The 13,375-nt window shown below is 45.1% G+C and overlaps 1 protein-coding gene across 1 annotated transcript in view; it reads left to right on the top strand.

Moving 5' to 3' along the window:
- The window catches only part of PLCD4 (phospholipase C delta 4), a 32,191-nt gene extending 19,947 nt beyond the window's left edge, over positions 1-12,244 (top strand). Inside the window, exons 9-16 of the mRNA XM_079968824.1 lie at positions 400-552; positions 1,119-1,286; positions 2,205-2,361; positions 2,870-2,986; positions 4,364-4,542; positions 5,339-5,474; positions 6,674-6,823; positions 8,423-12,244. Coding sequence (XP_079824950.1) covers positions 400-552; positions 1,119-1,286; positions 2,205-2,361; positions 2,870-2,986; positions 4,364-4,542; positions 5,339-5,474; positions 6,674-6,823; positions 8,423-8,526 — 1,164 coding nt within the window. The 3' untranslated portion in view covers positions 8,527-12,244. The remainder of the gene's footprint in view (positions 1-399; positions 553-1,118; positions 1,287-2,204; positions 2,362-2,869; positions 2,987-4,363; positions 4,543-5,338; positions 5,475-6,673; positions 6,824-8,422) is intronic.
- The last annotated feature ends 1,131 nt before the right edge of the window (positions 12,245-13,375 follow it).

The following is a 13,375-nucleotide window of genomic DNA, read 5'->3' as shown; positions in this document are numbered from 1 at the left end:
GGGGTCAGTAGGGTGGAATTGTGAAGGCTGCTGAGTGGTTATCCAGCCAAATTCAAGGTGTTGCTTTTGATTAAATTCCCCCATCCTCCAGACAGCACATCAAAGTTGTGAGAGCCTAATTTTAGTTCCAGTTGTCCCCAAACCCCTCCCATTTTTAGATTTAAATAGGGCACACCATCTTTCCTTCTTGTTGTTTCAAATGGCTGTGGTTCCACATCTCAGCAGTGGCTTCATTTCCCTCTATCCTACTTGTCTGGTCTCTAGGAATCCTGAGTTTAAGGTGGCTCGTTATCCCTCAAACAGCTCCATTCTCCTCTTTATGTCACCAGACTCCACTTTCAACCTTCCACACTTTAGGGCTATCACCACCTCTAACTTCTTATGTCTCCATTCTCCCAGGCTTCTAAATACCCCATTATCCTGTCTCTTGAGAACCACTGCAGCATAGAGCAGCAGGACATCATGGCCCAGCAGCTGAAGGGGATTCTGGGAGAGCAGCTCCTCACCACCACCATTGATGGACGTGTCCCAGTGCAGTTGCCTTCACCGGAGGTGGGGACATGGTGTTGTCAATTGTCTTTCCTTAACCTGGGCTTACAGAGCTTGATTGCAATCCTAGGACTGTTATGTTAACACTCAGGTGACCCAAATTCTTTTACGTATTAGTCTGAAGTATTAAAATGGTGGCCATAGGAAGGGGAGGAGCCAGAGGTGAGGGGTGAAGGTTAAGGCAGATGAAGGGACTGGAGGGGGTTCCAAAGTAGCTATTGTGGGAATTAAAGCATTTTTGTCAGAACCACTAAGGGGAACTTCAAGAACAGTATTAAAGGCAGAAAGGAGCAGTTGCACTGGAGGAGCAGAGGTACTGGAGGGAGAAGTATTGGGGACACTTTGTTAAAATCATGGTGAAAGATTGAGTAAAAGGACATTGGGGGACCTTTAATTGAGCAGGATGTTTGCTGTGAGCATATTTAAGAGGCTGTCATACTTGTGGAGCAAGGCAGAGTTTTACAGGACAGCCTGGCTGAGCTGGTGTTGCTAGAGGCCCTTCCCCATTGCCTGAACTCAAAGCACCATCATGTCTGCCCTGATATGACCCACCCTGTGTCCTCATGCAGGAGCTGAAGGGCAAGATCATCCTGAAAGGGAAGAAGATTGGACACCTGGAGGATTATTTGAATGGGCATCTGGATGAGCCGCCTGAGCGGGAAGAGGAGGAGGAGGAGGAAGAGGGACCAGAGGCAGAGGAAGAAGTCCTGCGCAATGAAGACAAGAAGAAAGAGAAGGTACATGGAAACTCTGGTTAGTTGGCTCTTTAGAGGTAGTGGCAGCTATGTTTTGAAGATCCATCCTGGAGTTGCCTGCACAAAGTTCACATAGCAGTTAAGGTACGTCCAGTCTTTATGAGCATTCATTATAATGTGTTTGTGGGGAGGTTATGCAACAATTTGCCAGCCAAGTGTTGATACATCTTCCCATTAATCATTTGCTCATCCCTCAATTTCAATGCATTTCCCCATCATTTCCCCAACTGCTAAAAGTCCGGGGTTTGTTTGCTTTAAAAAATTGTTGCACTAGTGTGGTAGAGCGATATGCACTTGAACCTCACTTGCCAGATACCGACAGGTGGGAGATAGCTGCCCGCAAAAGCAGGAGTGACTGATGACAATACACACATACAGGTTATGTGAGCTACATTTATTCTACTGGGAAACCCTAAAACCCTGATGTGGAGAGAAAGCAAACTTTCTTACACTGCACTACAGCCTTTGAACCATTTGGAGTTGGTGGCTCTCTCTCAGGAGCAAAAGGGGGCTCATCTCCTATTGCAGGAATATGTGAAGCTGCCTTTGTATGTGAGTCAAACCACTGGTCCGTTGGGTTCTCTGACTAGCAGCTTTCTCCAAGCTCCCAGGCAGGGTTTTAAATTAGTCTTTTTTAAATTTGGAAATGCCAGGGATGCAAAGCGCATAGGCTCCCTGCTGAGGTATGACTCCTCCTCCCAAACATTCTAACAAAAGACAGGTAAAGTTCCCAGGGCCAAAACTCTACCTGCCCCTCACCAGTTAAAGGCAAAAGGAGCCTTCCCCCCCACAAAGCCTGATATTTTGATTCTATTTTTAGCAGGTGTGGAACTCAATCTTACTCCCGTGTCTGCAGTACACATGGTCATCATTTACAAGTTGGTCTCACGTTCTTTGCAGAAGGCCAAACAGTCCCTCTCCCAGGAGCTTTCTGACTGCATTGTCTACTGCAAGAGCGTGCCCTTTCACAGCTTCCAGCACTCCCGCAGCCACTACAAGTCTTACGAGATGTCCTCCTTTGCTGAATCCAAGGCCCGCAAGCTCATCCGAGAGGCTGGTGAGAAACCGGGGATGGAGGCAACCAGCAGGCAAGACATTAGGAACACACATTGATGGACCCATGACTCCTCTGACTCCTCCCCAACATACACTAAGATGTTAATGATTTGCCCCATATTGCCAAGCAGTCAGAAAGTCAGAGGCAAAACTCCCTGATTCAGTTTCCTTTGGGTCAGAGAACATACCAGCACAGCATAGTGGAAGCAAACAACCTCTTGTAAGCAGGCAACAAAACCACTCTAATTCTGCATCAAATTCCCAGAAAGCAGTTTGTGAAGACCTACACATGCATTGGGGTAGGGTGTGCACCCTAATTCCAACTAACCAGCTAGAAATTCCACGTTCTCTGTCTACATTTTAGGTAAACTGGATGCAAACTGTTTCTCTGACACACACACACCCCACTTAGTTGCAGATGGTCACATTCTCCAAACACTAATAACTGGAGAGCGGGTTCCCCAAATACCAGATTTCTTAACTTTTGGTGTGCTAACTACCTCCTGCAGGAAATGACTTCATCCGCCATAATGCCTGGCAGCTGACACGCATCTTCCCCAGCGGTCTGCGGACGGACTCCTCCAATTACAACCCCCAGGCGATGTGGAATGTGGGGTGCCAGCTGGGTATGCCAGCCCCAGAAGGATTGAAGGGGTGGGTGGGTGAGGAAGTCACCCTTGTGTGTTTTTTCAGAGCTGCAGCTCCCAGAGTGATCTAACCATCAGACCCTCTTCCCTGGGAACTCTGGGGATTGTGAGGGGAATAAAGTCTCCTAGCATCTCTTGGGACCTTGAACAGACTGCAGGATTGTGTGTGTGTGGAGGAAGCCAGGACTAAAGTGGTTTGATACTGCTTTAAGTGCAGATGGGGCTTTAGATGGCTTTTAAAAGGAAGATTAGACAAACTGCTGGGGTATAAGACTATTGATGGCTATGAGTCATAATGTCTGACTGCTACCTGAGAATCAGCAGCAGCTTTCCTCTGACTAGCAGTCACTGGGGAACGAGAGGGAGACGCAGACACAGAGACAGAGAGACAGAGAGCGCACACTTGCACATCTGATTGACCATTGTGGGAAACAGGAGGCTGACTAAACAGGCTTTTGGTTTGAGCCAGCAGGGCTCTATTTATTCACTTATTCCCACAAATGCTGCCTCCCCTTCATTTGCCTAGTCTCAGAATCCTGCTTTCTGGGAGGGGGACAAGTTGTCATATGCCAGGGAGTATTTTTGGCAAGATGGCAATCTAGGGAAGGGTTAACTACTCCTACTACACTGATCCTTTCCTGGAAATTCCCTCCTGCATTTGTGTCTCAGCGAACTTTGCTGAAGTAGCAAGCTGTTCCAACCTTGGATATTGTAAGTAAGTAAGTAAACCTGATCCCAGCATCTGAAGGCACATAAGATTACAACATTGCAGGTCTGGGGGTGACTGTCTGGGAGCCATATGTATGCCACACTGGGTTCTATGATGGCAGAAAGGCAAGATGTAAAATAAATATGCAGTGTGCTTCAGAGTGTTCAAAGTGGTGCTTTATATAAATAATTGTTGCTATTTCTTCTGCTATTGCCAAGCTTTAGCGGTCAAAACTGGGCTTTACAGCATGGCTGTTCTTATATGGGGGAAGGGTTTCCCCCCCCCCCCAACTCTTCTGAATGTTGGTTTCCTCAGCTTTCTTCAAGCTTGCAAATGCAGATTTGAAAGGCAGGAACTGAGGGAAGATAGAGATCCAGAAATGGGATAAGCAGCAGCCAGTGAAAGTGGGTGTAGGGAGGGAAACACTAAGACAATGATATGTCATATGTTTCCCCCCCCCCCCCATTATTAGGGAGATGTGGGATGATGGTCCTCTCTCCACAATATGCAGTTTGGGCTTTAATTTGTATTTCTAAGATGCCTTGCATGGAAGAAGCTAGCAAGAGCTAGAAGACTGCTCTCTCGTTTGCCTCCAATTGCTGCTGGTCTGAAAGATTCCTGTCTCCTCCTCCTCCTCCTCCTCCCAGTGGCCTTGAATTTTCAAACGGCTGGTACAGAGATGGACTTGTGCGATGGGCTCTTCAGTAAAAATGGCCGCTGTGGCTACGTGTTAAAGCCGAGCTTCATGAAAGACCCAGAGACAGCCTTCAGTCCTGAGAACCCCCAAAGCAGGGAGAATGGTAGCCCACTTAACATAGCCATTAAGGTACTGTGTGAGTTTGTTGCCCATACCTTAACCTAACAGGGCTTTTAGGATTTTAGAGAATAACTTATTAGAATAAGAAGCTTCCAGATGTCTATGAGAGAATGTGGCCCCCATCTTGGAAAATTTCTGTCCGACCTAGAGAGAGGCTTTATCTATCCTGCTATCTTTTAATAGCTACTCAGTGCTACTATCCTCCTGCAGATGTGGGGAATATTGACGCTCATGTTGCTGAACTAACATGGCCACTGGCCATGCTTCTGGGGCTGATGAGAGTTGTAGGTCAGCCATATCTGGAGGGCCAAAGTTTCCCCATACCTGGTTGAGTCAAAGATCTACTTCTGTTGGGAAAGCTGAGTTTGGGATAAAGTGGTACCTTGGTTTTCGAACGTCTCCTTGATGAACGTTTTGGTTTTCAAACGCCGTAAACCCGGAAGTAAATGCTTCGGTTTTTGAGCACTTTTTGGAAGTCGAACATGCCACACAACTTCCGTTTTGAGTTTTCCCAATTGAGTTTTCCATTTTGAGGCTTCCGTTTTGAGTTTTTGGTTTTTGAACATTTCGGAACTTGAACAGTCTTCCGGAGCAGATTACATTCAAAAACCGAGGTACCACTGTATCAAGCAGGCAGAGTGTTGTTCCAAGTCCTTTGTGTCTTTGGGCTTATACGCCATAGTGACCAACTTCCTTTGTCACTGTTTTGAGCTGCGTGAGTTGCAGGGTGCAGCTGCTGACACATTGCTGTTTGCACATGTGGACTTGACTGCCCTTCTATGCTCACCATAATCTTCTCTTCCAGATCATTAGTGGGCAGCAACTCCCCAAGATGCCCAACAGCAAAGAAGGCTCCATCATCGATCCACTAGTGCGAGTGGAGATTCATGGGATCCCTGCTGATAGTGCCAAGCAGGAGACCAAATATATTGATGATAACGGTGAGGCAATTCTCTTGGTCATTGTAAAGAACTGCTGAGATGGGGTTTTATGTGGACCTCATGCATGTGTCAACATGAATGCCCCTCATTCTTAATTACTTAAGGATGAATGAATGAATATCCTGGTGTTATCTGTGCCAAGGGAACTCAGATTCTACATTTAAAAAAACCAAACTCTTCCATAGGAATGAATGTCCTTAAAATGCTAGGCATGTCAGGCATGATTTTAAATTGTGATATTTTTGTTTTTTGTTTTTGGTAAGACCTGGGGTGGTGAAGTACAAGGAAGCAGCAGAGGTGGAAACAGATAACAGGGGAAGGATTTATTAGGGGGACTTGGAACCCCAAGGAAGCAAATAACTCATGTGTAGGGCATATGAGCCACCTTTGGAAGCCTTGAGTTTCCATGTCTGTGGCCTACCACACTGGGCACAATCCAGCAAATGTTAGTTGTATGACTAAGCCTCTTTGAAAACAGTGGATTGGTATGTGCTGATGTTCTTATGCTGTTCTTATGTATTGTATTTATTATTTTAGCCAGTTTGAAATGTCTTACCTAAAGAGCAGTCCATAAATACATTAAAATAAAACAAATAAAATGAGTTGCAGCCGATTTGTCCCATTGACATAAGTGAAGCTTCACCTCATGACTAACATGTGTCCATTCTCCATTACATTTTCATATTTTCCTCTGCACCCTGGCAGGCTAGAAATTTTCATAGTCATTTTGAAAAGGAAGTTGAACTTTGCAGAAAGGTAAATTCTCCACCAAGGTCCCACAATAGTATATGCATATCGTCTTCTTTGGCGACGACTTGTAGCCGAATAAGATTGTCTTCCATAAACACAGTTTTAACAATGAGTCCATTAAGTGACTGTGGAGACCAATTCTGGATCCACACGTCCTTCCACAGTGGGACATTGGTTTCCCACTTAAAGGCATCTTCTCTCTCTTTTCCTGGGGCATTGAAAACGATAATAGCCCAGTTGGACCATTGGTAGAAAAGTGATGCAAAGAGGCCAGATGTTTTTGAGGTTAGATGATAAACTGACCAGAGCAGCTGAGGAATCTCAGAAGCAGCAATGCAGAGGGAAGTTGTGTGAGATTTTATGGAGGTGAAGATGGAGAGAGGCTAGGGGACACATACAGATTATGTGCTGTGACAACACCCTCTTTTCACTTTAATATCCCTGGATAGGTTTTAACCCACAATGGAATGAGGCCTTTCAGTTCCAGGTTTGGGTACCAGAGCTGGCACTTCTGCGCTTTGTGGTGGAGGATTATGACAAGGCATCTCGGAATGACTTTGTGGGACAGTACACTCTACCTCTTACTAGTGTCAAAGCAGGTGAGCATCTCTCTCTTAGCCCTGTGGGGTATGACTATCTTGTGCCAGTTTGCTGCCAAGATCAAGAGACGAATGCATCTCTGGCAGGTCAGTCAAGGTTAGCCAGAGACAGTTATTTGTGTATATAAGGAAGGCAGACTAAGTTACCCCCTTCAACAGAGACTGTAACAACTCAGTAAATCAGCACATGGATATTATGACCACAGCACAACACAAAAGTACATAGGATTAGATCCAGACTCTGGGCTCATCCACACCTCCGTTTACCCTGCCACTTTCCCCTGCAGAAACCTGTGGTTTATTGCTAAATGGAACCAAACAGCAATCAGGTTTTCGTTGAATTGCCATTTGTTCCAATTCAGCAGTAAAGAGCAGGTTTTCCAGGGGAGAGCAGTGCGGCAAAGGAATAGCCGCTTGGACCCATTTTCCAGGCACAAGACAAGTGGAAGTGTGGAGGAGCCAAGGCCCTTCTAACCATGTCTTCTCAGAAGTGAATCCCACTGAGTTCAGTGAGGCTTACCCAGGTAAGTGGAATTAGGAGTGCATTGTAAGTCTGGATTCAATCAATCAGTTTGATTGAGATGCAGTTAAAACTGCTGCCCTTTTAAACCTATACAGCCGCTCCCTGGATTCTTTTTTTTTTACTTTTAATTCCAAAGCAGGCCTGACGTTTATCACAACCCATAGATTAACTCTCCCCCATGAGAAGTACCACTCACTTTGCAGGATGGCGGGGGACGGGGGGACGGGACTATGTATGATTCCATCCTCAGAATCAATGGATTTGCTTCCTTAGTATTTGGATTAGTTATTACCATACTTGTAGCTGCTCCTAGATCACACTGCAGAGTTTTGCATTCCCATCCTGTGTACATATATTTATTTTTATTTTTTGTAGGGGGAGGGAGGGAGCTCATGTTGCCTCCATCTAGTGGAGAAGAGAAATACTGTGCCCTGTATTGGTGCTAGAATATACACTTCTACAGGCTGTAGCTGTGATCAACCAAATAAATGCATCTGCTGCAGGGCAAGCAAAATATATAAAACCTCAAATCTACTCAAAGGAATGGGAGAAACCCAGAATTTGTAACCATTCGAGAGACAGCCAGGAAAAGCTGACACTAGAGACAAATGTGCTCTCTGCCCATGGGTGTAGCCAGGAACCTCAATCAACTAAGTACTTTCAATGCTTTTCAATATTTTTTGTGGATTGGGGGGGCAGTGGCTGCCCCCCCATCCCCCCTTGGCTACGCCCATATCTCTGCCTGTATCATTATCTAGAGCTCAGCAGGAGAGCACAGGCTATGCATGCAGATGAGCCCTGGTTTGTGTGTGTTTTTAGGATCCCACCAGGGCTCTGCTGGTTATAGTAGGCAGAGTTGGGCTGGATGGACCAGTAGTTTAACTCAGGGATAGCAAGCATGGGACTCTCCAGGTGTTGTTGAAGTATAGCTCCCACAATCCTTGGCCATTGGCCATGCTGGCTGGGGCTGATGGCAGCTGGAGCCCAACAACATGGTTGGTTATCCTTGGCCTAACTTAACACAAGGCAGCTTCAAACACTGTGCGTGGCTCTTTATTTTTTTGTCTCCCATGCAGGATACCGCCACATCCACCTTCTTTCCAAGGATGGGACGGGGATCCCACCAGCCTCCCTATTTGTCCATATCCGAATCAGAGAGTTGTCAACAGAGAGTGACTAAAGCAACTGTGTCTCCAAATACAGCTCTTCCCTCTCTGCCCCATTTAGGTTGGAGAATGTGGGGGGAGGGGGAGGGAAGGGGACAAGAGTTGTCTTAAGAATGGATGCCATATCCCACTCCATCTGCCTGCCTCCCTTGTTCCTACACAGCACTGGACTGAAAAGTTACTTTGCACTACTATATATATTATTATTATTATTTTTTCAAAACGAAAACCCAACCCAACAGTTTTATATCATTTTGCTGCTATTTTTTTAAAGAAAGAATTTAAACTATTGTGATTTGCACAGTTCCCAGACCCACCAACTATATCCGTCCACTCGTATGGTTCAGTTTTAAAATCTACCTCCGTTGTGCAAAAAGGGCAGGACAGGCTACTGCAGCCACGAATGGGACCTACCCCAAAGCAGACTTAACGATATTCAAAAGGAAGGGTGAATTTCTTTCAATAACATCAGCCAACCATCAAGTCTTTCCAAAGGGCTTTGTTTTTCCACCTGTCTTCAAGGGCAACTCTTCTGACCTGGGCCCAGAAGTAGGTCCAGTCTGCTAGCAACCTTTAAAGTAGCATCAGGTGGTGGCTGATCAAGCTTTTCCCGGATGCTCCTGACAAGATTTGGCAATAACTGAGAGAAGAGAGAAAGGATTCCGGGGTTGACTCTTGTGGCAACATCTCTTTCTAACTGAGCAAGAGAGAGAGGAAGAAGCTAAGCTGTTGGACCACCTGCTCTTTTTCCTTGCAGATTGCATGAGAAAGGGGAAACCCTGCTCTATTTATTCACCTTGCCCAATCTGAATGGTACTGAGATACTGCAAGATTTTTCCTTCCTCATCTCCTAGCTGTAGCCCTCCCGTTACCACCACCCAGTTAGCAGCTAATAGGGTGCTTGTATATTTGGATGTTGCCTCGCTTTGCAAACATTTGACAACATGCATCTGGGAAACTGACATCGCACATGGAAAGCCTTCCACAGAGCCGCTGACAATACTTTCCAATGGAAGCAGTTTGCACAGCTAGGTAGAAGCCATCAAATGATGTACAGTGTGTGCCTATGATTATCAGCCCTCAGGGAAAGAGTAGAAAGGACTTATCCCACTGATTCCTTGAAGATGGCCATAAAGGTAGAAGGAATGCCAACAACTCCTTTTCTCAGCTCAATAACCATTGGCTTCCTGTCAAGTATGTGTTGGCCAAGGAGCTCTGACAGTCTAATTCTGCCTTTATATAGAAAGATGTTGGCTAGACTCGAATCATCCTCTAAATCAACTCCAAGTAGAAAGGGATAAGATTCTTCTAGATGAGCTTGTCTTTTTCTGCATCAGCACTAACAATATTCATACAACTGACTCCTCAGTAAGAATTCTTCCACAGGAGGAATGCCATGGCATTCTCAAAGCCTCCATAAACATAACGCCTTTTTTCTGATGCAATTAAGATGCTAGCTCCACAAAAATGTGATGAGAACAATGGTCACCAACACAGAACCCACAGGTGACAGTGCATTAACTAGTTCCTATGGTGCTCAAAAAAGGTCTCGGCAAACATCTCAAAAATCCATAATGTGCAAGAGACTGTTTGAGCTTCTTGTTCAACCCTTTTTCTTTAGATACCAGGATTGTACACGCTTTTGGTGTCCTCCTCCACCTAATGATGGGGGGGGGACTGGGCTATCTGTACCATTTGTGGTCCTCCTTGTCTGTTCTCTTAGTCATGTGGTAGTCATTTTCTGTTATGCCACATTCCTACAGCAGCCATTTTGTGACTGGTACCCGCAGCACTTCCTCAAAAAAATGTACCCAGTGGCACAATTCTTATTACTGTTATTATTAATTAGTTTTGTATCCCGCCCTTCATCCAAAAATCCCAGGGCAGTTCACAATAGAAAAATACAAAATGAGAATACAAACTGCATAATAAGACGTAAACAAAAGCAAACCATTAATTCCCCTCCCACAAATACATTTAAAAGGCTACAGAATGTTAATCACTTGAATGCCTGGTTGAAGAGAAATGTTTTCACCTGGCACCTAGGTTCCAGGTGGCCTTCCCTGTGGAGAGCATTTCACAAGCAGGGAGCCACCACAGAAAACACCTGTTCTTATGTTGACACCCTATTGACCTCTTGTGGAGGCACACAAAGAAAGGCCTCAGATTATGATCACATTGTTTGGGTAGGTTCGTGTGGGGAGGGGCAGTCCTTGAGGTACTGCAGTCTTCAGCCGTTTAGGGCTTTATAGGTCAAAACCAGCACTTAGAATTGGGCCTGGAAACTAATTGACAGCTAGTGCAGTCAGGCCAGGATTGATGTAATATGCTCAACCTGTTTCGCCCCAGTGAGCAACCTGACTGCCAAATTCTGCACCAGCTAAAGTTTCCAAACCATCTTCAGAGGCAGCCCTACATATAATGCGTTGCAATAAACTAACCTATAGGTTATCAGAGCATAGATGACAGAAGTTAGGCTATCCCTGCCCAGATAGGGGCATAGGGCTAGGGCCATCAGCCAAAGCTGATGGAAGGCATTCTGGGTTGCTCAGGCCACCTGAGCCTCAAGCGACAGCAAAGGAACCTGAAGTACCCTCAAGCTATGTATCTGCTCCTCCAGAGGGAGTGTAACCCCATCAAGAACCTCCCATCCATCCGGTCTAGGGAATCACCCACTAACAGTGCTTCAGTCTTAGGTGGATTAAGCTTCAGTTTGTTTGCTCTCATCCAGTCCATTACCAAGGCAAAACAACAAGGTTGCTTGCCCCTATAACCATGGCTCAGCTCCTTACCATTTCGTCTGGTCTCGCAGTAGGTATACTCCAGTGCTTTTGTGCTCTAGCAATTTCAGTTGTTAAATTATCCAGTCACACAAAATAGTGCATGTACAACTTCCACATAGCAGCCAAAGGCTTCTGCCTCTGAGAGGCAACCCTTTTGTGTGGAATGATTTTTGCTGGGAAGCAGAAATAGCAGATAGAACTACAGAGGCCTGCTGGTTGAAAAATCAAAAGACAGGATAACTCACCGCAACTCTAAGGTAGCCAAGAGAAGAGGAATTTGATACTGTAAAAGCTGCCTCCATCTTAAGTCTAAATGGGCTAGAGCAGTGAGGCAGCCAATGTGGTGGCTGCTGAACTACAACTCCCATTATCCTTTACCATTAGCCAGGTTGACCAGGGATGATGGGAGTTGTAGTCTCTCATCATTTGAAGTACACCCTGTATGCACTCCACTGGAGGCCAGTTGGACTTTGCCAGTCCTAGATCAGGGATAGTCAGCATGATGCCCTCAATGCATGACTCCAACTCCTAGCATACCTAGTCACTGAATATGCTATCTGCTGATGATGATGGGAGATGTTGTTCAACTATATCTGGAAAGTGCCATGTTGGCTGCCCTTGGGCTAGAGTCTCACAGAACAGAAACCTAATTCATGTGGAAACAGCACTTTGGCTGTGATGGATGTGACACAGTTACCTGCAAGCTAGCTTGCCTGTTAACAGCATGCCTATGCATCCAGTCAGCTTGTCTTGTTCCCTAGCCACAACCCTCCTACTTGTACATCTTTGTTTAACTCAGGTATGTTTACAGATGCAATATATGTCTAAAAATATTTATAGCAATGCATGGAATGTCATTTACTTCCCAAATACTGCCTCCTTTGTAAAGGGCTGAGACCCTACATATGCAAATTGGTTTTATCAAAATAATAAAAAGACAAGTTAAAAATGGTCTGAAATTCCCTGTTGCAAAATGTGCCTAGAATGCTGGGAGTTTCAAACACTGCAAAGTGGGGAGCTGAGGAGACATACAATTCTGCCATGGGGTAATTTATGCACATTTTCATGGCTTCGTTTCATTGCACAATTTAGATTTTGGCTAATTGAAGGTTGGGAATAAAGATTAAAACACAGGGAAAATGAAGAGCTATAGAAAAGAAGCAAAGAAGTCCTATGTTGTCCAGCATCCCATTTCCCATGAGAAATCCACAAGCAAAACATGAGCATAAAGGAACAAAAAGGCAATGTTTAAGACTACCACAGCAGTAGAAATCAACCTTAAATTTGCAATTCTTAAGAAATGGCAGTACCTACTCAATTTTCTGTTAGAAGACATCCATTCCATGACATAATCAAAGCTGCAAAGCCTTTCGTAAATGTTGTGGGCTACAGAAAAAGAGGAAACACAAACCCCTGGAGTTTACCATAAAAAGAGGAAGACTGAGCTTAGCTGAGTTTCCAAAGAAGAGGACATTTTTCATTCACAGCAACCATATGCATATACAGGGACAAGAGGGAGCCTCTCTTTTTGTGCATCACACACTCACACTCAAAACACAGCTCTTGGAGTAGCAGCTCAAACTAGGAGGCAAAGGATGACTCCAGGTTCTGGTGCCAGTTCTGTTGCCCAGAATGAATATTTCTGGTCTCAAACACATCATTTATGGGGAAATAAAGGATGGGCGAGTGTCTGATCTGTGCATATCACAGTGGACACTAGAGTTAGTAAACACACATGAAATTTAAAAAGTGGACAAGTATGCCATGACCTTATTGCTCAAAATTTTTACAACTCTCAGTGTTATGCAGCATCAGCACCTAACTTGCCTTTCAGCAAAAGCGAACGCACACGTCATGAACAATCTTCATAGGAAACACTGCAGGGGTAGAAAGTACGTGAACCTGAAAGGCAAGGCTTAGTGTAGTAAAGCTGCCCAGAAAGGCTTGCGGCACAGTACTACGATGTCAAAAATCAATTAAGTGCAGCTATAAACTCACTTTGTCATAAGGGTTTCCAAGACAGCAACCTGCTAAGTGCTCCTGGCCCGTCATAAAGAGGCTTTATCAAATGCTCTCATCA

The sequence above is a fragment of the Podarcis cretensis genome (genome assembly GCF_951804945.1).
Source record: "Podarcis cretensis genome assembly, chromosome: 1".
NCBI lineage: Eukaryota > Metazoa > Chordata > Lepidosauria > Squamata > Lacertidae > Podarcis > Podarcis cretensis.
The sequence above is the reverse complement of the archived record's forward strand: the minus strand, read 5'-3'. Positions and strand labels throughout refer to the sequence as shown.